Here is a 23,413-nt window from a genome sequence, read left to right as displayed (position 1 = left end):
TGTGTTCCCAGAGCCTTGCCTGTGTGTTGGGGTGCCAGAGTCCTCACCACTCCCATCGCCTGCTCACTAACCCGTTAATCTCACCTGCTTCAAGCGCCGCCAGGGCAGGGGCTTTCTCCTACTTGGCGCTGGAAGTCCTGATCGGCAAGTTAGTCATGTTCCTTCTTATAGACCATGCCTTATATGAACCCTCACCGCAAGCTGTACAATAAAGTTTAACTGAGAATGAATGAACACATGTGTACCAGTAACAATAATCGCACCCAATGCTCACTGAGTATTTACTGTTTTCCAGGAACTGGGCTAAACAGCTTACAAGATGTGTCTCATTTCACTTTCTACATGAAGTATTTAGACTCCAAATGGAGCTGGGTACATTCCCAGTTTCAGAGATCTCAGCCCTAAGGGGATAATTGGCCTGGTTCCTCAGAGCCAAGACCCCTCTCTGGATTTGCACACATATTCTAGTAGGTATACCTTTTTTTTCTTTTTTTTTTTTTTAAGAAGGAATTGACTGCTTCCTTGTTTTCCCAGAATTCTATCAAATTGATGAATTTTTCTCCTTCCTGTATTTTCTTCCGCCTAACAAATATTTAGCAAGTGTCCACATGTACCCAAGCGAAGCACATTCCTTACACAGAGGAAGGTAAGGAAAGGTAGAGAAAACTGTCTGTGTTGTTCAGGCAGAACTGTTACCACACTCTTCCCCAGCTCCTGCCTGCCTGCCATCTACACACACACTCACAACACACATTCAGAGAGGATCCACTCTCTCCCACAGAGATCCTCTCGTTTCAACTGCGGCAGCCCAAAGTCCTGAACTTTGCTGCCCCCTATTGATAGGCCCAAAGAATATCACTGTTGCTGCAAGGGTTGTGCTAGCAAGTAAAACAATTTTTTTTCACTCATTTTTCTTGTTTTGCTTTACTTTTGAAAACAAATACAGCAAGGTTATGCAATTATTAAAAGTATTATCAAATATATAGTTGCAAGAGCTATCATCTTGAATACGTAATTGCAACTGATACATTCACATCACTTTTGCTTGTATAGGTATAGACATACAAATTAATTCATCAGCCTGAGAATTCAGTTTAGCTTTATGATTTGACAAACTCTGATAATTCAGACTTAGCTTTATGATTTGACAAAGCTTGTCAAATTCGCTCGTTAGTGAAACCAGCAACCTTATATTTCTCTATTAGCCTAAATTATTTTCATGTACTTCAGGATTAAAATTTGAACAGAGCCAGAGGCAGGTCTAGCTTCCCTCCCTGGGCCAATCCTGTATGCTTTACACTGGATGCTCCAGCCATGACAATTGCGTCCCCAGACCCTGCTCTCTTCCTTCTAAAACTCAGCTTACAAATCACTGTGAGGCTCTCTCTCACTGCCCAGGCGGGCATGAGGTCTCTGTGTTCCCAGAGCCTTGCCTGTGTGTTGGGGTGCCAGAGTCCTCACCACTCCCATCGCCTGCTCACTAACCCGTTAATCTCACCTGCTTCAAGCCCCGCCAGGGCAGGGGCTTTTTCCTACTTGGCCCTGGACCTGGAGCACTGAGTGGCCCCAGCATGATCAGAGCTGTGAGTGTCTGCTGAATGCGTACGTGAAGACGGTAGGGGAGAGCCAAATGAGACAGGCTCAGCCGAGGCTGCAAGCAAAAACTGCAGGAAGAGCATCTGATTCTGATGAGTAAAGAGGGAAAAGCTTGCAATGGATGAGATGGACTTACATCAACAGCACAGGTGAAGAATGCTCAGGCTGTATTTTTCTTCAAAGCATTTATAACAGACCGTCATTACCTCTTCGTGTGGCTCTTTAATTGGTTAAGTCCCTCTCTGCTCCTTAAGCTGTATGCTGTTAACCTCACACCACATTTCTGGGTTGAGTTTCGCACCAAGAATTAGCTAAGTCATAAGGAGAGGTGTATAGCACAGTGAGGGTGGACCAGAGGCCAAGGAGGGAACCTGAGTTCACAAAAGGCAGGAAAAGACACAGGACTGGATATTAGCTGCAAGGAGGTGTGAAACGGGTTTCTGAGGCCTGATGTGGTCTGGAACAGATCTTAGGCTCAGTGTCAGGAATGCCTGTTTTAAGTCATCTAAGAGCTGAGAAAAAGTGTAAATCAGATTTCAGAGAGATGTGAGAATCCTTCCAAGCCGGGTCCCAAATGACCGGCAAGGTCAGCTGGGTACACGGGTACATCAAAATCTACCGTGCCTATCTCCCGCTCAATCTCCATTTGCTTCCATTGTCTCTCTTTATAATTGAAGACAAAAAGTGATCTTAGCTCATCCAGTTTCCATTTCCTATTCTAAAGATAAGTAAAGTGAAGTAAAAAGCATGATGGGGTGGACATTCAGACTAATACTAGCTAACTCGCACTGTGTGCTTACTCTGTGCAAGGCACTTTTCTAAGTGCTTTATATAATTATCATTTCAACCTGTTACAGGTTCAATTGTGTCCCTCCTCCCTCCTTCAAAAAAGACATATCGTAGTCCTGACCCAGTCTGTGAGAATGTGACCTTATTTGGACATAGGGACCTTAGAGATTCAATCAAGACAAGGTCATTAGAGTAAGCCTTCATCCAATATGGCTGGCATCCCTGTAAGAGGGAAATCTGGACACAGTCAAACCAGGAGAACACCATGTGAAGAAAGAGACACACGCACATTAATGGCCACGAGAAGACACAGGGCCACACAGACACAAAGGGAAGATGGCATGTGAAGATGGAAGCAGGTAAGTTACACTGCCACAAACTAATGAACGTCTGTCACCACCAGAAGCTGGAAGCAGCAAAAAAGGATCTCCCCTAGAGGTTTCATGGGGAGCATAGCCTGCTGACACCTTGATTTTGGATTTTCAGCCTCCAGCAATGTGACAGTAAATCTCTGTTGTTTTAAGTCACCCAGTTTGTACTTTGCTGCAGCAGCCAAAGGGACTAAGACAGAAATCCCATTATAATGTAAGAGTAGCTCTTAGGAAACCAAAGCTTGAGGTCACAGTTAGTTAGAACTCAAATCCAAGCTGTAGGAGTCCTGAACCTAAATTTTTAGCCACTACATTTTATTGCTTCTTAGGGACAGATTCAAATCTGACATTCATCACTAGTGATGAATGAAGTATCAGGTAGAACATTCATCCTGAGCTAGCCTACTTCTCTGTAAAATAGGAACAATACCTAAATCAGAAGGCATGTGAGATCCACACAAGCATCATGCTAACACGCTCAGCATGGGCTCAGCACAGTCAGTGAACGATACACAGCAGCTGTCCTTGTCCAAGGTCACAGCACTACTTGGTGGTGAAGTCTGAGTGTCCAACCCCAAAGCTCTGCTACTGCAGTTGGCCCTCTTGACCTCTTCTCCCTTGAAACTGTAACCTGTGATGAGGCAATGAAGGATCTGCAATGAACTAATGATGATTTAATTCATTCTTGATATACAATTTAGAAGATCCTCCCTCCAAACACCTCCCCCAAAAACCTACCTAAATTGCTTTTCCATTTCTCTAAATGTTTATTTAAAAAAAGTTCCCATACTAATACATCTTATTAACTAAAGGATTGTTTCTGCCTAATTCTATGTTTATATCCAAAGCACTATACTCTATTTCTCATTGCTCCTTTTCCTTACAGTACATCTCACTTCCACTCACAGAATAGAGATAAAATTTCTTCCTTACATCTGTTAGAAAACAAAAGGTCTCTAAAGAGCAAAATACTTTCATTTAGGAGACAACTATGACAAAATACTTAAAAATAACATTTATTCATTGAATTCCTTTACTGCACATGATCATTTGTTTGATGTATAAAAAGTATCTGTGACACTAGTATTAAATTAAAATTAATTTTACATTTTACCACAATAAATGTATATATAGTGTAAGGAAAACTATAGATGCTTCCAGATCACCAGTCTAGAACATATTCTGCGAAGTGGCTAATTCACATTGTATTCTTCTTTTAATACTGAGTTCCATAAAAATGCAAGTTCTTTCATTGTTTGGGTTCTGAAGCCAGTATTCGTTCTTGTCACCAATGAACAGTGTTTTGAGAAAACAGTTTTCTTTGTAAATATTCCACCAATTCACGTCTTGAGTTTAGCATCCCAATCTCATAATAGGGGATCTATAAAGGTAGAAAAGTAAAACTGGTCAAGATCCTTCAAAATCTGAGGTTCCTCTGGCTGTTGGTTACCTTGTTTGTTTCTTACACGCTTCCCCACAGCAGAATGTAAGCTCCTGAAAGGCAAATATCCCAACTAGCGTCTTCATCTTGTATCCCCAGTGTCTAGAACAGCGCCTGGCACTGAGAAGGGGCTTGGTAAATATTGGATGAATTAATATGTAAATAAGAATCAGACATGATCTCTTGTTCTCCAGGAGCTCACACCTTGGGTGGCAAGTTAAATTACACAATAAATATAAAAAACAAGCTGTAGGTTGGTGATCTAGTGCTGAGAGGGAGTGGGCATTTCATTAGATGAGGGTGGGGATGCCGACAAACTGCTGGAAGGTAGGTATTCAGAGAGCTGGAAGACGCAGCAGGGACAAAGAGGGAATGAAGAGAGACAGCAGGAGGCTCAGCAAAGGAGAGAGCCTGCTCAGCTGGGAGCAGAGGGGCCAGGTAGTAATCACGTGCCAGGAGCCTGGCTGCAGGCCAGCCATGGAGGGTCTTGAATGTTAAGATGTAGAGAAGTTTTTACTTTATTCTGTAAGCAGTAAAGAAACAATGAAGGCTTCTGAGTACACACTGGCATGATTAGTTTTAGGAATATTCAGCTGGGGATGTGCAAGATGGAGAAAAAAGTCAGCAGATATGAAACCACAGTGCTGCCTAGTATAGACAGCTTAGAGAATTAGGGCAGCTCTCCTTCTCATGCACTGCTGAGCCCTCACATAAGACATTCTTATATTATCTACGGTGAAAATACTTAAAAGGTCTTAAATATCAAGTGTTGGTGAAGCTCCTTATTTTAATGGATTATCTTGTCCACTTTTATTTATTAAATCAAGGAGAAATTAAAACAGAACATATATTCCAACAATTGAGTAAGTCTAACAGTAGAGTTAAGCAGAGCTTATAATGAAGATAGGTAGGCCCCTCTTTTGAAAAATCAAAGCTCTGAAAATTCTGTATTTCAAAATATAAGTCAAGAGATTTAAGCCAAATTACCAACATTGGGATTTAAACTAGACATAAGATCGGTGGTTCACTGACTGGGCTGGCAGACCAGTGAGCACTGTAAAAGTAAATTAAAATGGAGCCTGTGCCTGAAAAATCCCTGAGCAGACCAAGCTAGTTAGGCCTTGAAAATAACCTTAACTTTGTTTAAAAGTGCAAATGTTAAGCAAAATTTAACTTGGGCTATTTCTTGTAAAAGCTTCTACTGGAGAAAATCAGAGCTTAAGCTCAACCAGTCAGAAGCATCTCACAAACTAATAATTATATAACTAGGAACCTTCCACAGAATAGTTCAAACAAGGCAGCAAGAACATATAACTGTAACCAGTCAAGTAGATTCTTTGTGTACTTGCATTCTTCCTATAAAAGCCTCCCTCTTGTGTTCCCAAGTCATTTTGGGTTTTGCGCTGTCCAATTCAATAACTGCTGTTTGATCAAATTCTTTAAAATTTTACTGTGCCTCAGATTACTTTTTAACAGTAACCTGGAAAAAAAATTCGAATTAGGACTTGCTTTTGGGAAACAAAAAAAATAGGTGAAACTCTACCTGAACAACTTGATAACCAAGTAAGCGTAGGTGTCTTTGTTTAATAGCTTCTTGTCCCAGTAAGTGTTTGCTATTGGAACAAAATCTTTTTGGACCATCAATACACAGTGCTATCCTGAAAAATAAAAAAGGAGAAAAAAACTTAATTTTTAAAATAATCTGAAATATTTATTATATATTTTAGTTGCCAAAGTTTATTTGGGATTTGGCTATTACTATGTGCCAATATTATTTTCAAATGAATCATGAATTTGATCTTATGAATATTAATGCCTATAAAATATTACAAAGAATTTCCCAACATAGTATTCTGAAATGTAGTATTTTAATTTCCAGAATCAATATTTCTTTCACCTTCTTGAGAAAAAGATACCACTGCTTATTAGCCTCAACAAGTCTTATAATGCAAAAAACACAATATTTTTCTGTACCTTTCATGGATATCTTCATTAACTGTGAATGGCAATACAAATCCTTCTTCATCTAATTTAATTTCAACATCTGGTAAGAGAAGAAAGGAAAAATTCCTCGTGTGATACCCTCACAAACACTATCTTCCTGTATTCATTCCTTTGCTTTGCTTTGATTCCTTCCATATTGCACTGATCAATTGGACTGAAGGCTGCAAAGTAATGACCACAACCAGACAATGGTGAGAATTTTAATTCAATTGGCTTTATGATCAATCAAGTCAGCCTTAAATTAAGAAAGCTCAATAACACTAAACCACAGAATGGGTTCTGAAGTTATCTGGGGTATGACAAGAACCATGCATGCTTTCTCTTTCCCCTTATAACAGGTGGCAGAGATCCTTCAATCCAGACTGAAGAAAACCCTTGAGTTAAGCCGTTAGACATCTATGCAACTCATAACTTCCATCATTCCAACTTGCAGCGCCTCCATGATAAGTAAAGAAAGCATGCTGCACCCAGACACCTGGTCTGGGAGCACAGAAGGCTTTTCTGTCCTTCCCCTCTGGTAAACTGCAGTTCCTTTCGTAAAGAGAAGAGAAGTGACCATCTGAAGCCTATGAACTGCTGTCTTTTATGAGAAGGCTTTCTTCTCCTCATCAAGTTAGAAGAACTGTAAGGACAGAGGACTTGGAGTCTCTAGTCAGTGCCACCCAGGAGAAATCTCTGTGATGTGGAAATCATTATAAAGGCGCTGTCCAATTTGGCAGCCATGAGCCACATGTGGCTACCGAGCACTTGGAATGTGACTGAGGAATTGAATTTTCTTAAACGTTTAATAACTTAAATTTAAACAGCCACATGGTCTAGTGGCTACTATATTTGGACAGCGCAAGCCTAGGTTATAGTAGTAGCTAACAATTAGTGAGCATTTCCTATGTTCCAGGTACTATTTTATTTAGTGCTTAAATAAGTCTTTGAGGTCACTATTACTATCATTTTACAGAGGAAGAAGCAAGCAGAAAAAGGTTAAATACTCTGCCCAGGACATACGTGGCTAATATGTGTGACTTAAACCCAGACAGTCTTGACGCAACAGCTCTGCTGCTAACCACCTGTTTCAACTTGCCTTCAGGGAAGGGACCATTCCATTTTGCATTTCCAGAGACCTTCTATTACTTTTAAGTCCCATGTATCTCCAAAGTCGAACAGGATGCTTAGGTTTAAAACAACAAAACTCCTTATACTACTTACCTACTGTATAACAATAGGGTGTCAACACTTTTGGAGCAAAATATAATCTTGCTCCTAAAAGGTCAATCAGCCCAATCTTCACAGATTTATAAAGCTGAGAATCCATAGGGGTCTCCAGGGAACAGCATGGGGTAACAAATGACTTCACTTGATATTTGTGAAGGAGTTTTGGACCCTAAAAAATCGTAAGCACAAACATGAGAAAGAAAAATAAGATATAAAAACTGAGAATAAATTGAAGGTTACCTAGGTACAAAAGTTTGATATAACACTACTTTATAGGCATGATACTTTTCCAGGAATTGGGACAGGCATCTCTTTCAAAATGACAATGCAAACGTCTATTGTTATAATACAAGTCTAATAGTTCAAAATGTCTTTTATATGTGTTTTTACAGTAGTCACTGGTTACTATAAACAGAAAGAAAAGTAAAGAAGGAAGGTAAAAGAGTGAGGAGGGAGTGAGAAGAAACATAATAATGCTAACAGCTCAAGAAACATTTTTAGAACTAAGAATTGTCCCAAGGGTCTTAAGTACACACAACTCAAGTTTTCAACACAGGTTTAATTTCTCTAATCTGAAAATCCAAAATCCAAAATGCTCCAAAATCTGAAACCTTTTGAGCACACACAGGCTGCTTAAAGAAGATGCTCATGAAGCATTGTGGATTTCAAATTTTTGAATTAGGGATGCTGAACTGGTAAATAGAATGAGAATACTTTAAAATGTGAAAAAAATCTGAAAGCTGAGACACTTCTGGTCTGGAGCATTTTGGATAAGGGATACTCAGTCTGTAATGGAAAATGTGACATGAGTGACATTCCAAATTAGGAAGAAAAGGATAGCAATATAATAAACGATGATGGAAAAATGGTTATTTATTTGGAAAATAACTAAACTTCTGTCATCCATTACACACTCTAATAAATTCCAAGTGGTACAACATGCTGACTATAGTTAATAAGAATGATTGTATGCTTGCAAATGGCTGAGAGTACTTTTTTTTTTCTTTTTTTTTGAGACAGAGTTTCACTCTTGTTGCCCAGGTTGGAGTACAATGATGCGACCTCGGCTCACTGCAACCTCCGCCTCCTGGGTTCCAGCGATTCTCCTGCCTCAGCCTCCAGAGTAGCTGGGACTACAGTCGTGTGCCACCACGCCTGGCTAATTTTCCGTATTTTTAGTAGAGACACGGTTTCACCATGTTAGCAAGGGCTGGTCTTGAACTCCTGACCTCAGGTCATCCAACCGCCTTGGCCTCCAAAAGTGCTGCGATTACAGGCATGAGACAGTGTGCCCGGCAAGAGTACATTTTAAATATTCTCACCACAAAATAAAATGATAGGTATGGAGGTAATACGCACGTTAATTGGTTTGATTTAGCCATTTGACAATGTATACATATTTCAAAACAACACAAACACAATAAGTATATACAACTTTTACTTGTTAATTAGAATACATATGCAAATAAATAAAAATTCAGTTTTGCTTTTAGATCAAAGATCTAAATAAAATTTAAAAGATATTATTTTTTTAAATGTTGTAAAATATTCATGCTCTTAAGTTAGACAGGAAACTCGAAAGTCATAAAAGACAGATTCGACTACAGAACATTTAAAAATACATCATAAGTAATATTAAAAAGTAATGAAAGAGTACAAATCAGGGGAAAATATGTACAACATTCACAATAGTTAGTATCTGTTTTACAATGAGTCCTTAAAGACAAACCATCCAACAGAAATAAATTAAGGTGTAGAAAGCAATTCAAAAGAAATGTAAATGGCCAACACATATTTGAAAATATGCTAAACTTCATTAATGCTCATTAATATGCAACTTAAATATATATGATGCCCTCTTTCATGCAGTTGAGTAACACAAATTAAAGAGACTACTAACACACTGCAATAGAAGTGGAGGAGACATGGCCATCTTCATTCATTGCCGGTGAAATGTGACATCTGTAACTATTAGGGAAAAAAATTCTGCCATTGTCCATCAAAAATTAATCCAGTGATCACATTTTTAGGAATCTAGTTTATATATGAAAAAAAACAAAAAGGCTCTAGTATGACAGGATTTGCAAGAATGTTTATTATAGCATTCTTGATAGAGACAAAAGTTGCAAAAATCCTCCAAGTGCATCGATAGTAGAATAGTAGAATAAACACCATGAAATATCATGTCTTTGTAAAAAGAAGCATGTGATCTGTATGCACTGGCCTCAAGGGATGGCCATGATATACTACTGGGCATAAAAGCAAAGTATACTTTGATTAGTCAGTCTCATTCCTTGAAAAGAGAAAAAAAACAGACAGCATTTATGTATCTGTATACATCTGGGCACAGAAACTGCTTTTAATACTATTCCTTTAGAAATGGTAAGAGATTGGGATTAACTGTTACTTATCTTTATATAACTTAGTACTGTCTAAGCTGTTTTTAAAAAGGGGTATTTTTCCATTCTTATTACCTTATTTCAAAAACCAGATACTCTAAACTAAGATTCAGAGTCAAGTAGAGAGAAGCAGAGAGAGAATGTTAGAGTCTGGTGCACTATTTCTGATTCTACATAAGGAATGTGATAGATAATAGGATAAATCTTTATAGGTCTTTATGGGAAGAGCAAACTCTAGGTAAAGTAAACTCTATTAGATAAAAGTAAAATTTCTGGCTTGGCTTAACAATGTACTGTACTTGCAAATAATTTAGGTATTTGTGCAGTCCAGACATTCACACTTTGATAACAAACAGCGATGGGAAACCTAGTAGTAAACCTAGTAGTAAAACCCTGTAAAACCTTCAGAGAGAATGGAGAAATACTGTAACTCACATGCCTGCAGCACTTGATAAAACCTCCTAAGAAATCTTACACAGCAGGAAATTGTTCCTTCAAGAGCAAGAACACGAAAATGGGGTCAATTTATCAAAGAAAAGCCTATCTGGTGGCAACTAACTCCAAGTAAATGAAATTCTGCTTTTTCAGGAGGTTATTGAGACAGATCAAAAACAAAGGAACTTAATAGGAAACTACCTATAGGGAAATAAAGCCACATACAGTTCATGCTTTTACCTTATAGAAAGGGCATTCTAGGACTGAGGTTAAGAAAAGTTGGGTCAGTCGTGCCCGACTCAATCTGTCCAAACGAGATTCTTCACCTAAAACAGAAAGCATCCCAGTCACAGTTACATCTGAACTGAGGTATGTATGAAAGAACACCATGAACATTCAACATCAATTTACACACTCCAGACAGAAGTATTGTACTTTTAAATGACACTATGAAATGAACTTGTTAGAATTAATTCTGCCCTCCTCTTGCCACCAATGAAATTGGCTTCCAAGAACCCAGCTCCTAGCTACCGAGTACAATTAAAAGAAAGAAAATATGTTCACAGAATTAGTGGAAATTTCCTTTAACTATGGAATTCCGGAAATATGTGAGTGGCCTTGAATCGAGATGAACAATGCCATCCTCTCAAAAAAAAAAAAAGATACAGTTGCTCACTCATCAGAAGTTCTAACATGTTAATGTGGCTATTCCCACTACCATCACCATATCGCCTAAGAATGCTGCGATTTCTCAGATAAGGCAAAAGTCAGTTTATCTGAGACAGCTTTCCTCCCTTTATACGAGTTCCTAGCATGCTTTAACTCTGTGTTTATGCCAGCATCTGTCAACTTCAGGTCTCATCTTCAGATCACTATGGAAGAAAAACTAAAGGCAACACACTGCCTTTATATGTGACTTGAAACCACTGCCAATTCAAACGTTAACTTTTTCCAGCTGTCAGAATTTATAACCAACTCACCTTGCAGCCGTTGAAGGAAAAAAGGGTTGAATATTTTTGCCATAAAGTTGACTGGATGGCATTCATTCAGTGAACATGAATGAAGAAGTTTCAATAATGTTTCAGGTGGAAAATAATCGAAATGAGTGAATAGCACATTTTCCAGCTTTCTAAATAAAGCAGAGGCATTTGGTGGCAAATAATTGAGTTTCCCAAATGGTTCCATTAATGCAGAAATCTGACTAGGTGAAAATTTTTCTGATTGGCAAACAAAAGTTTCTGCCACTGCATTGAGGATGGGTTTTGAAAGAATCCGTTTTCTACTGCAGTACTCCATGACTCCACAGACAACTTCAGGATCCAACGTGAGGCACACCACAGCTACACGATTCTCTAGGGCTTTTGTAAAAAATCTGTCATGGTACCCAAAATACAAGAACGCCTCCAAGACTCTCCTAAGCTCCTCGTTAGTGAAATGTGGGACATGCCTCACGACATATCTGCCCAATTTTATAATCAGAGGAAATGCTTGACTTTGATCAAGAACCACCAGGGCAGTGAGCATTTGGCTAATCAATTTAGGACTCAGGTTGGAAACTATTGAAAGGGAAAAGTTGTTTATCTTATTTAAAAATGTTTGGCGTTCATCCACTTTTTCAGCACATGCCTGCAAGATTCTATAAAGGGCCACAATATCCTCTGGGGTAAATGTTTCCAATTTTTCACCTTGCAGTTGATTTATAATCAGTTCTAGTGTCACGCAACCCGAACTGTGCAGTCTAATCAGACTCTCCCCAAGAATACAAAGATTGCGAACTTCCAGGCCACCTTTTTTGAGACGATTTTGGCATTCTGCCACCAGGTTCAGTAACAGGCTACTTTGAGGATCCACATGCAACAGAATCAGAGCTTGCAAAGCAGTCACCAAAGTAGTGTTTGACAGCTGTGAGGGTTCCTTTTCCAACTGAAAGCATAAAGCTTGAAAGATGCTATTCTCCAGTATTTCTTTTGGCAACCCTTGATCACCATCCTTTTTTTCCACTTCACAAATTCGTTGTAAAGCTCCTGCTGCCATAGTGTCAGGCAGGGTTTCCATCGTGCTTATAAAACTTAGCACTTCTTCTGATGAAGTCAAGTTGCTCAGTCTCTTGTAAAACGTCTGACTCTCCCCATTTTTAACATTTTGTTCAAGCCTGACCCAGTCAGATATTTGAGAGAATACTGGCCCACTGAGTGGACGAAGGTCATTTCCATTTTTCGAATTAAACTTTTTACAATGGGCATGATGGAACCTGATCCTGAAAGGCTCAGGTTGTCGTGAACAGAACCAAGGGCACAGGCGCTCCTTGACTACCTTGTGAACATGATTTAGAGGTTGACTTTTCAAAGCAGCTCCATGCATCCGAAAATCAGATAAACGATAAAGGTTCTTCCTCAAGGTGATTAATGCCATGCCATCAGATTCTCAATTTGATAACTAAATTAAAACATTTAAAAAGACAAGGTTAAATACATTGAGAACATGACTGACCCAACATCAATGTTGAAACTACAAACGAGTACCAGGGGAAAAAAAAAAAAAAAAAGGATGGATAACACATAAACACCAGCGGAGCAAGGTCTCTGCATCCTAGAATTAGAAAAATGGCTGACATCCAACAATAACAATCGTTACTACTTGCTAAACACTTTCTATTAACTTACACAGATTAAGTACCTTTACCATCATTTTACATGAGGTAGAAGTTGAAGAGCAAAGTTACTTTGCCCAGTTTATGCAGGTGGTTAAGTGGCAGAGCTAAGGTTCAAACTCAGGCAATGTAGCTCTTAAGGGTGGCCCTTAAATGTTGGTTGAAGGGAGAAATTGCATTTGAATAGAAATCAAACAAAGAATAGGTAAAGTGGATGAAATTACGCGAGGTTAGAGCAAGGCAAGAGTAAAAACGCGCTGGAAAGGCCCTAAGCTGTTGGTTTCCCCTCGGTGTCAGGAGACAGGGTTGAGGGAAAGGGTCTACGTCGGCAATGGAAACAAAGTAGGAAAAGAAAAAGCACAACATAGACCAATGAAGGGAGAAGGTGTGGCGGCCAGTCCAGATCTCAAGACGCCGCGGGAGGATTTGGGAACACGAGTGTGCAGGACAGACATGCGTGATGTCCCGGGGCGCGTCTTCCTAGGAATGAAAGGGACCCGCGGGCCGAGCACCCCCAAAACTCGGCGCCCCGGGGACCTGCGCTGAGACACGGGTAGGGCGGCGCAGCCTGAGGAGAAAGCCGATAAGGTCTGTGACACCCAGCCGGAGAGTTCGCGTGGACACCTACCGCCCTCCGCCCGCCAATCACTCCGGGTGGCTGCGGAAGCGCCTGGGCGTCGTGGGCCTCCGTAGTAAACGCGGGGCGGGGCGGGGCGGGGCGGGGCGGGAGCACGACTCACAGCCGCGCAATGTGATTGGCCCAGGTCCCCTTCGGAACTTCCTATTGGTCCTAGGTACGGAGCCTGGGCACTACGGCAGTGCGCATGGGCGCAGCGTTGGTGGAAGTCGCGCTGTGCAGGTGTGTCCTCGGCTGGCGCGGCGCAGGTAAAAGCGCTGGTGGCTACGGTTTCCGGATTCTGGCCGCTGGCCCCGCACTAATCCCGAGGGAGAGGCGGCCCGGGCCGGGGAGCGGGGGGAGGCAGCCGGCTTGCGCCCATGGTTCCCACGCCCCTCGAGCTCCGGGGGTCGCCGCGGGGGCGGGCTCGGCCTCGGGCTCGGGCTTGGCCTTGGCCTTGGTTTCCCCGGAAGCGCGTCCCGGAGATTGGCGTCGATCTCTGCGCGCGGGGGCTCCTGGGTGGTGTGGGGCCTCTCCGCCTGTTTTGCCTTTGGTTCCAGGCAGTTTCTAGGACTAGGGAAACCGCACTCGGGGACGCGGGGAACGGGGGAACTTGTCGGGTTGGGGCGGCGCGCTCCGGGGTACCGGGGATTTTCCGAGCGCCCACCTGGCGGGACGCGGCAGTGAGCTCTGCCCACCGCCTCCGCGCCGCCCCTGGGGCTGCTGGGGTTCGGGCCTCCTTTGAGAGTCGTGGGAACGTGGTGCCGGGTTGTGGGGCAGTAGCAGGGCTGAGGGGTTGGTTGATCCTGGGAAGTCCTCAGGATGTGTGTGTTTCATGGGAAGTGATAGAAATTTTAGCTGTAGTAAGATTTTCATGATCGTTTCCACCGTTTTCTGTGAGCTGTAAATGTGTAGTGTTTTCATATTGTTTATTTACTTTTTCAGATAACTTGTCGAGTACCTGTTTTGTGCCAGAGCCGTTCTGGGCGGTTCATTCACCAAAAGCCAGTATTTTGGTTTGGGTTTCAGTTTAAATCTGTCTCCACAAATTGACAGCCCACCAGTTTTAGCCATTAGATGAGTATGGAAAAAAAAATCTGTGAGTGTCGTTTGTTTTACTACTGCTTATCTCTTCAGGAAAATCGTGTTTGTAAAATATTTTAAGTGGATTGGAAATATTTTTTCTTTATATGCACCTGTATGTAATATACGCATACACTCACATATTTTTGATTTCCATTAAAAACAAAAAAGGTAACTGATGTGCTTCAGTTACCTTTAGTACTGTGATTACTTTGTTTAGCATTAGGATCAAGTAGGAACCAAGAATCCTATCATTTTAATATAATTTTTGCTTTTATATTTTTTAAAAAAGAGGACAGCAAAAGATATTTAAGACTGTTGGGAATGATACTGTGCCTCAAGTTTTGTTCAGGTTCTTTTTTTGTGCCACATCCTTTTTCAGGTAGGTGGTAATAGTGTCATTTTTAGGATAGAGGAGCTGTGGTACAGGTCATTTGGGGAGCTTGCCTACAGGGTTGCACTTAGGAACCACAGATTCAGGCCCAAGTAGTTCCGAGCTGATAGTCTGATTTCTGAGCCATGGAATTAGAGTTTCATTCCTACACTCTCCTTAATTCGATGAATTCTTATTTAGGCTCATTTAAGATTAGTGCTAAAAACAAATTTAGAAAAGGCTATTACATACTACGTTTGGGTATTGTTGCATTGTTTCTTAAAGATTGAGGGAGAATCAATACCTTTAGGTTGTTACTATTTCATTAAAAACAGGATCTCTCTTTTTTCCCCCATTTTTCAGTTTCACTGTTACATGCCTTGAAGTGATGAGGAGGTTTCTGTTACTATATGCTACACAGCAGGGACAGGCAAAGGCCATCGCGGAAGAAATATGTGAGCAAGCTGTGGTCCATGGATTTTCTGCAGATCTGCACTGTATTAGTGAATCCAGTAAGGTTAGAGCTGTTACAATGGATTTTTACCGTTTTGCGCTTTGAAGAATTTTGGTTGGGAAGTGATGTTTATGAAACAATAAAGGACACTAAATACCACCAGATAGTCCTTGTTTTTTAACAGAAATTTTTTTGTTCAGTGGTATGGTAAGATATCACCAGCATTTTTTTTTTTTTAATGTAGAAGTGTGCAGTTGAATTAGACTAAATGGTCTCAAAAATTGAAACAAGTAACAACTCCTTAACTGTAAATGACAGAAGTAGCATATGCTGTGTCTATTTCACAGGGTGGCTGTGAGAACAAGTGAGATGTGTGTTTGCTTGCTCAGGTGTACTTTCCGTCTGTTGAATCTCAGTGCCCCATTTTTTTCCCCAAAAGAAAGGCCTTGCCATTCGTGTTAGAGTTCCTCCTGATCAAGGACCACTTAGATTCTTTTGTGAAATAGAATTTAAAGTAGTAGTGTAAGGATCTGGAAAACACTCGGCTGCTTCCTCAGGGACTAGTTGTTTACGTTCGGTCTCTGCAGAAGTTCCTACCTTAGGGTATTTGCAACTTTACAATCTTGTGTTCTTTTATTTAGTTTGCTGCCTCCAGATTATACTATTTCAGACAATTCAGGTGATAGCAGTTGGCAGGGGCTTTATACCACAAGGTGATTTGCCAGCCGCTAAGCGGTTAAAGTTCACTTCAACACTTCAGAGACGGCCCTGCCAGTGCTGTCTCACTCAAGTGCACAACCCCCTCTGGCCTTTCCTGAGACTCTAGTTCTGAACACTAGACTGTGTGCAGCTCAAGTGAATTATAAACCCAGCTCATGGAAGGAGACTCACCTAGTTCCTTTATGCAGCCCTGCCGTGGTGACTCTGGCCACCAGAGAAAAGGGAGTTTCCTGGAGAGGACCGCCAGTCAGCCGACTCTGCCATTCTGCAATAACTTCAGTTCACATTGCAGTGCCACATGATGAAATACCTGCATCTGTTACTTTGGACAAAACCAAAGCCATCAACATCATAAAACTAGTCCTGATTTGGCCCCTTGTGGTTGACCTCAGTAAGGTGATCAGCAGGTGTTTTGTCAGTCAGATGAATGGTGAATTTTTTTTTTTTTTTTAACACCAAGTTGTCCTCCCTGGCTGATGGTTTCCTCTAGCTGTTCATAATCTAATCTCCTTCCTAGTTCACATAGTCCTTTTCAAGATGACTTATACAAACTCTGTATGCAGAGTTTAACACACAACTTATATAGCGTCTTGGAAGCATTAAATGCCTTGGTAAAAAGTTAGCTCAAGTCATTACCTCTTTTATCAGCAAGAAAAAGAAGGTGAATTATTTGGAGCCAAATTAGATGGTGTTCATGGGCAGTAGAGCTTGTGGAGTCCTTATAAGTAAGACAAGGAAGTGCTCTGTTTGAAATATTTAAATTTACACGAGAATGAGAAGAAACTTGATTTGTAAGAGTTTATAGCTCAGCTTATAGCTAATGATATTCTCAGAGTTAAGACAGTGAAGTGCTCTATTTGAAATATTTAAACTTACGTGAGTATAAGAATACACTTGATTTGTAACAGTTTATAGCTCAGCTTATAGCTAATGATATTCTCAGCTCTTGGGAAACCTGAGGGAATGAGGAGCGGTTCTTGATAGCCAGCTCCCTGATTTAGAAGGAGTGACACTTTTAATTTCCCAGTTTTAAAATGCCCTGTTGTCCCTCTGCCTTAGTGTCACATGCAGTACACATGGCTGGTTTTATATTTTGCTGAAGATCTCAGAGCTGTGGTGTTTTTATTGCTGTCTTTCTTTACCACAGTATTCTACTTGTTGCTTGTCTTGCCATTCTAATCCTGAGTGCTTATGTATCAGTTCTCTTTACTTCGAGTCTCCCCATCCCATTTTAACACCTCTTTCCTTGCTTTTTTTTTTTTACTTTCTTATGAAAAGACGTTTCCACCCATTTAGCTGCTGTTCCTCCTTGGCAGCTCATCACGGTGCCTCATTTTGGCTCTTAGCAGTGCTGATTTGCCTTGCAGATCAGAGCTCATGTTAATGTTTGGCCCATGACTCGGTGGCAAAGAGTTGACTATATCCTATTTCCTCTGATTTTTCTGAAAATGAAGGACCAGACTAGATGGAAACCTGGGATGGGTCTTTTCTGTGCCTTTCTGGTCCCTGACTCTCATACACCACATGAAGAGAAAGACATGTTAATCCCCCAACTTCATGATGAGCATCAACAAAACAGACGCATGGTTTCCTTGAATGACATCCTGCGTTAGGCAACTTGATTAAGCTGAGAGCATGTAGTCACTGGACTGGTCATCTCAAAAAACCTGGCAAGGAGGAAAATTGAAATACAAGACAGGAAACTAAGCTGATTGCTTTGCTGCTGTGTTAAATCAAAACTGCATGCAGTGTTAGGTCCCTGACTTGATATCCTTGTTTTGTAGTATGATCTAAAAACCGAAACAGCTCCTCTTGTTGTTGTGGTTTCTACCACGGGCACCGGAGACCCACCCGACACAGCCCGCAAGTTTGTTAAGGAAATACAGAACCAAACACTGCCGGTTGATTTCTTTGCTCACCTGCGGTATGGGTTACTGGGTAATGGACTCTCTCTTCTGATCTTAATATAGTATACTGTTGTTATCTCTGGTATCTGAATTATCTTTCGGAACTATGAAGTGTGATCATAGAGGTTTTGTCCTTTTTATGTAAATATTATATGTATGTATATATAAATGTATGTAATGTGCTACCTTTTCTGAATCTTGCCCAGGCTGAACTCAGAGCCACACCTCTGCAGAACCTCTTGAGTAGCATTTTAATTAAGGGTGCACCTCAGATGCAACCATGAAACATTTTCAGTGTAGCAGTGGCTGGGCCTCATCCTAAACCTACTGAAACAGTCGTTGAAGACGCAACTTCTCAGGCCATTCCTCTGTTTAGAAAAGCAAAGCAAAACAAAACACTCCCAATGATTTTGATAACTTCTCTAAGAACAATTCTCCCAGAATGAATGATTTTCATTCCTCAGCTACACATCAGGATTAGCTAGGGGAGTTTTTATTAAATTCTATGACTTACGCCCAGCTCCAGTGATTCTGATGTAATTATTCCAAGGTAGGGCCCTGGCATCGTTATTTTTAAAAGCTCCCAGGTGATTCTAATGTGTTTCCCAGGTTAAGAAAAACTGACCTAGGACTCTGTGAACCATAGTTTAAAAATATTAAAGGATCAGAAGGACCAGATCAGCACAATATGATACCAGAGGGGAATTGAGGGTCCGCATTCCTGACTTGTGACCTATATTGGTTTTTTTTTTTTGAGGATTATTTTTTTGGAGAGGATATCTGGAAAGGATGGATTGAGTATAATAAATAACTGATTAGAAATTTGAGATTGTAACTCTGGCAATGATCTGTCATATATAACATGTTCAAGAGAGTATTTCACAGTATTTATAATTGTTTTTACCTCAAGTTTTTGTACTTTCTGTATTTTCAGAGAGAGAACATGTACTTGTTTAAAAATCCAGAAAAGACAGGAGCAGAAGCCTATCCCATTGTTCTAGTCAATGTTAGGCCCAAGCGTGGAACCACTGATTTCTCACCCTTTTGTAGAGAAAGAACATGGAGGTGACTACTCAGCTGAGGAATTGAAGCTTTTTTTTTTTTTTTTTTTTTTAACCATGAGACATAGAAGCAATTCTTAATTTCCCCAACACAGAAACATTTATAGCACATCATTATTGTGGTTATTTATATGGCAGGTGTACCTTTCTATATCAGGAGTCAGCAAACTCTATCTATAAAGGGCCAGATAGTAAATATTTTAGGCTTTGCAGGCCTACTCAACTCTTGCTGTTATAAATAATATGTACACAAATGGACTTGACTGTCTTCTAATAAAACTTTATTTACAAAGAAAGGCGGTGGGTGGTATTCGGCCCAGAAGCTGTGGTTGGCTGACCCCTGCTCAGTATCAGAAAAAACGTACAGGGAACAGATACTGTGGTTTTGCAACCTGTCTGATCCTTGTTTTAAGATTTCTATATTTTTATACATAGTCAAGGAGATGAAAATGTGAAACCTTTTCTTTCACCAGTGGCCAATAAGTAATTTGTTTCATTGTATCTGGTACTTTTATATTGTAAAATAGAAGAAAACTGCCTGCATGCATAATATTACTCAAGGAGAATAAAATGTGAGGCTGTGCATTATTACTCCATTCAAAAGAGCATGGAATAGTATTATTTTAGATATTTTATTTACCTATTCTTTATGTCCTTAAATTTAAACCTTATTGTGCATTAATCATGTATTCGGGTTCTTTAGGTCTCGGTGATTCAGAATACACCTACTTTTGCAATGGGGGGAAAATAATTGATAAACGACTTCAAGAGCTTGGAGCCCAGCATTTCTATGACACTGGACATGCAGATGACTGTGTAGGGTAAGGGCAGTGTTCTCTGTTTATTCCAATAAGCCCTCTGTGCATGATGAAAGTTCATTTATAAAACGTGTTGGCTTTTCATTTAACACTGAACTTTTCCTCATGTTTTACTTTTGTTAGCTTTTTTAGCTTTGGGACCCAAGAGGGTCGGCCAGAGCTTGATTTACCTGTTTTGCTGATTTTCTTTTGTGTCTGTCTTATCCTTCTCAGTGTGTGCTAATGGCAAGAGTTAGAAAAGGTACCCCAGTACAGTTATCTTTATTTTAAACAGTGTAGGTATTTGCAGAAATCAGCTTGTTCTTTAGCAACTTGAATCGTGCATGCCATTCTCCTTGCCGTGCACACGGAGCCTTTGGATTGGGCTCTTTACATGGAGGGAGCCTGGTGAGCCACGCTTCGCCGTTAGAGAGCGTGGGTCTGTGGGCCTGCACTGTAGGCTGCATTGCTTGGCGTGCTCTTACCCTCTGAACGGCCATTTGCCACCATGCCAATCAAACGTTTACAGACACATGCTTTATCTTTTCATTACTTTTATTATTGTTTTTACAAGTCAGTATTTCACCCAGTGTGGCACCTTTCAAATCATCCTGATGTGTTTATTCAGTGGTCTTACAGATACTGTCCTATAACTTACTTAGCCTTTAACTATTTTAGCCAGATAATAGCACACACCCTTGATTTTTTTCTACTAGGTCCATGTATTAATTTAATTTTCTCTCACTATGTTACTGAATAATCTGTTTATGAGAAAATGACAAATTCAGCAAATGTCTTGCTTTTCGGCATACTCTATTTCTGCCGAACTCACCCTCGTGCCCACTTCTTCCATCTTTCCCTTCAGCTGTGATGCTGTGGGTTTTTTCCACATCCCCAGTACACATATTGTTCCTGATTGTGACAAAGCTTTGTGACATTTCTTTGCGAATTCACTTTTAGCTCTGTACCTTTATGTTGAGTTGTCTTTTGCCAGAAGCTCATTGACATTAAATGCTCAGTCTTGTGTGGGCTGTGTTTAACTGTTAATGTAAAGCTTGTGTCATCCATTACCATTAGGCCCATCACTCATCTGTATTTCACTTCTCTTCAAAGGCTTTCATTTTCTCTGTTGATTTATTGGTGTCAGTATTCAAATGCTTGACTGTATGTTTCAGTAGACTACACTGCTTGGATTTTTCAACCTAACTACCTTACTTCAATTTTTCCTTTTTCTGAAACAAAGATATTTTCAAGACATTCTTGCTTGATGTACATACCACCACACTAAATGGGGTTACGAATGCACGCATGAGTCCAATACCTGGGTTCAAATCCTTGATCCCCCACTTCCCGGCTGAGAACTTGGTCAAATTACTTAAGCTTTTTGTTCCTTGGTTTTTGCCTGTATGCAATAAATAACAGTAATCTATTTACTGTGTAAGCTTCGTGGTAGGATCAAACGGATTAATACATGTTGTCCTCTTAGAAGAGTGCCTGTCATCATGTAGTAAACACTTAGTGAACGTTAGCTCTCTTCATGGTTACGCATATTATCACCTTAATATTTCTCAGTTATGAAAGTGATATTTTAAATGTAGCTGTTATTATTGAACCTGTAATTTTATAAACTTGTTTTCACAAAGGCTCCTCAGGGCAGATCTAATATATAACCACATTTTAAGCAGTGTACTACATGAGCACTTACCGAGCACAGTGAAATGACAGCCTGAGTCATGATGAGACACGGGCCTGAAATGTGCGTCCTCTTAATACTCATTTCGCTTTAGGAATTAGAATTTAATCGGACCTCCTTTCAGTTGTGATTGAAAGTGGTGTTATTTCCACAGCCCTGACACTGTCTTATCACTGACTCTACTTCTCTGTTCAGGGAATGGCTGTTGTTATCATCATTTGTTAATAGTAGGTGGACTGCCACATTTAAAACAATCTGTTTATGATGAATTCAACTTTCCCAAAGGATGGTTGCTTTTTTTTTTCTCCTGTTGTCAGCTTCCCTGGGAATTTTACTAAAATAAAAATAAATAAATAAATAAATAAAATAGTTCAGGACTGAGAGAAAGGCTTTATTTAGTCCAAGGACTTGGCATTAATCTGTAGTGATTTCTTGGTGATATTTTAATCTGTAGGGAAAAGATCAGTAAATCGGCTAGGCAGAAAAAAAAAGTGCATTTGATTGATGGAATGAGCATTTGCGGCATTATGGTGGGCTTGTTTTGGTTAAGTTCTGTTAGCATTAGTATGCCTATTTAAAATTACATCTTCTTAAGATAAAGTTTACCAATTCTGGGACGTTAAGAGGAATTCTATTCCTATCCTCTTATTACTAGAATATCTTCCTGTCCCTCTTCATTTCTTTTACCTTTATACATGCTCATGTTTTCAGCTGCAGTGCTAATGAACACATAATATATCCTGCTTTTTAAAACTTAATCATGAAGCATTTTTTGTACTCCGAATGGTCTTCATAGTGTTTCTAACAAGTGCATACTTTGCCAAATGGACAGACGGTCATTATCCTGTTCTGCATTCAGATGGAGAACTTAGGCATTTGTTTTGTTTTTCCTTTGCTTTTACTGTCCAGTTTAGAACTTGTGGTTGAGCCATGGATTGCTGGACTCTGGCCGGCCCTCAGAGAGCATTTTAGGTCAAGCAGAGGACAAGAGGAGATAAGTGGCACAGCCCCGGTGGCGTCACCTGCGTCCTCGAGGACAGACCTTGTGAAGTCAGAGTTGCTACACATTGAATCACAAGTCGAGCTTCTGAGATTCGATGATTCAGGAAGAAAGGATTCTGAGGTTTTGAAGCAAAATGCAGTGAACAGCAACCAATCCAATGTTTTAATTGAAGACTTTGAGTCCTCACTTACCCGTTCGGTACCCCCACTCTCACAAGCCTCTCTGAATGTTCCTGCTTTACCCCCAGAATATTTGCAGGTACATCTGCAGGAGTCTCTTGGCCAGGTAAGCAAGTTTTTCTTTATGCTGTGGATGCTTTTTAATCATCAATGTTTGCTTTGGGCTTTTAAATTATTACATTAGAAGAGAGGTCAACAAACTATGGCTCACTGGCCAAATGTGGCCCAGCACCTTTCTTTTGTAAATAGATTTCACTGGAACACAGCCATGCCTATTCATTTAGGTAGTGTCTGTGACAACTTCTGAGCTACAATGGCAGAGTTAATGGTGACCACAGGGGCCTGCAAAGCCTAAGGCATTTGGCCCCTTCCAGTAAAAGTTTTCCCACCCACGTATTACAAAAGGTCTTGTATTATTATTTCTGTATTTGAAGAAGTAAATAGTTAAGAACTCAGTTTCGTCATTATTTTGGAGAACTAACAACTTGGTTTGTCATTTTAGATGAGTCAAACAGAGGTAAGTTGTATGGGCAGTTAGTTGAGTATCACGTTGCATGATAGCTAATTTCTCGCCATAGTCAGTGTATGGTACCCTGAAGTTTTTTCTAACCTGCTTAAAATAAGTTTCCAGAG

At 40.3% G+C, this 23,413-nt stretch overlaps 2 protein-coding genes across 3 annotated transcripts in view; one reads left to right on the top strand and one right to left on the bottom strand.

Moving 5' to 3' along the window:
* Nucleotides 1-3,756: 3,756 nt before the first annotated feature.
* FASTKD3 (FAST kinase domains 3) lies at nucleotides 3,757-13,581 on the bottom strand. The gene is made up of 7 exons (XM_011974826.1): nucleotides 13,523-13,581; nucleotides 11,225-12,680; nucleotides 10,485-10,570; nucleotides 7,405-7,579; nucleotides 6,172-6,241; nucleotides 5,741-5,855; nucleotides 3,757-4,137 (listed from the first exon to the last, which is right to left on the bottom strand). Exons 2-7 carry the CDS (start codon nucleotides 12,654-12,656, stop codon nucleotides 4,042-4,044), a joined length of 1,974 nt encoding a protein of 657 aa, XP_011830216.1. The 5' UTR covers nucleotides 12,657-12,680; nucleotides 13,523-13,581; the 3' UTR covers nucleotides 3,757-4,041.
* Nucleotides 13,582-13,667: 86 nt separating this feature from the next.
* The window catches only part of MTRR (5-methyltetrahydrofolate-homocysteine methyltransferase reductase), a 31,110-nt gene continuing 21,364 nt past the window's right edge, over nucleotides 13,668-23,413 (top strand). The window contains exons 1-5 of one of the 2 annotated variants that reach the window (XM_011974824.1): nucleotides 13,668-13,753; nucleotides 15,330-15,483; nucleotides 17,925-18,078; nucleotides 19,812-19,929; nucleotides 22,508-22,886. In XM_011974824.1, coding sequence (XP_011830214.1) covers nucleotides 13,719-13,753; nucleotides 15,330-15,483; nucleotides 17,925-18,078; nucleotides 19,812-19,929; nucleotides 22,508-22,886 — 840 coding nt within the window. In that variant the 5' untranslated portion in view covers nucleotides 13,668-13,718. Of the gene's footprint in view, nucleotides 13,780-15,329; nucleotides 15,484-17,924; nucleotides 18,079-19,811; nucleotides 19,930-22,507; nucleotides 22,887-23,413 lie in introns of both variants that reach the window. The other variant, XM_011974825.1, reaches the window with a different exon arrangement.

Source organism: Mandrillus leucophaeus, unplaced genomic scaffold (assembly GCF_000951045.1).
Source record: "Mandrillus leucophaeus isolate KB7577 unplaced genomic scaffold, Mleu.le_1.0 Scaffold1491, whole genome shotgun sequence".
NCBI classification, from domain to species: domain Eukaryota; kingdom Metazoa; phylum Chordata; class Mammalia; order Primates; family Cercopithecidae; genus Mandrillus; species Mandrillus leucophaeus.
Note: the sequence above shows the minus strand (reverse complement) of the source record. Positions and strands in the feature narration are given on the sequence as shown.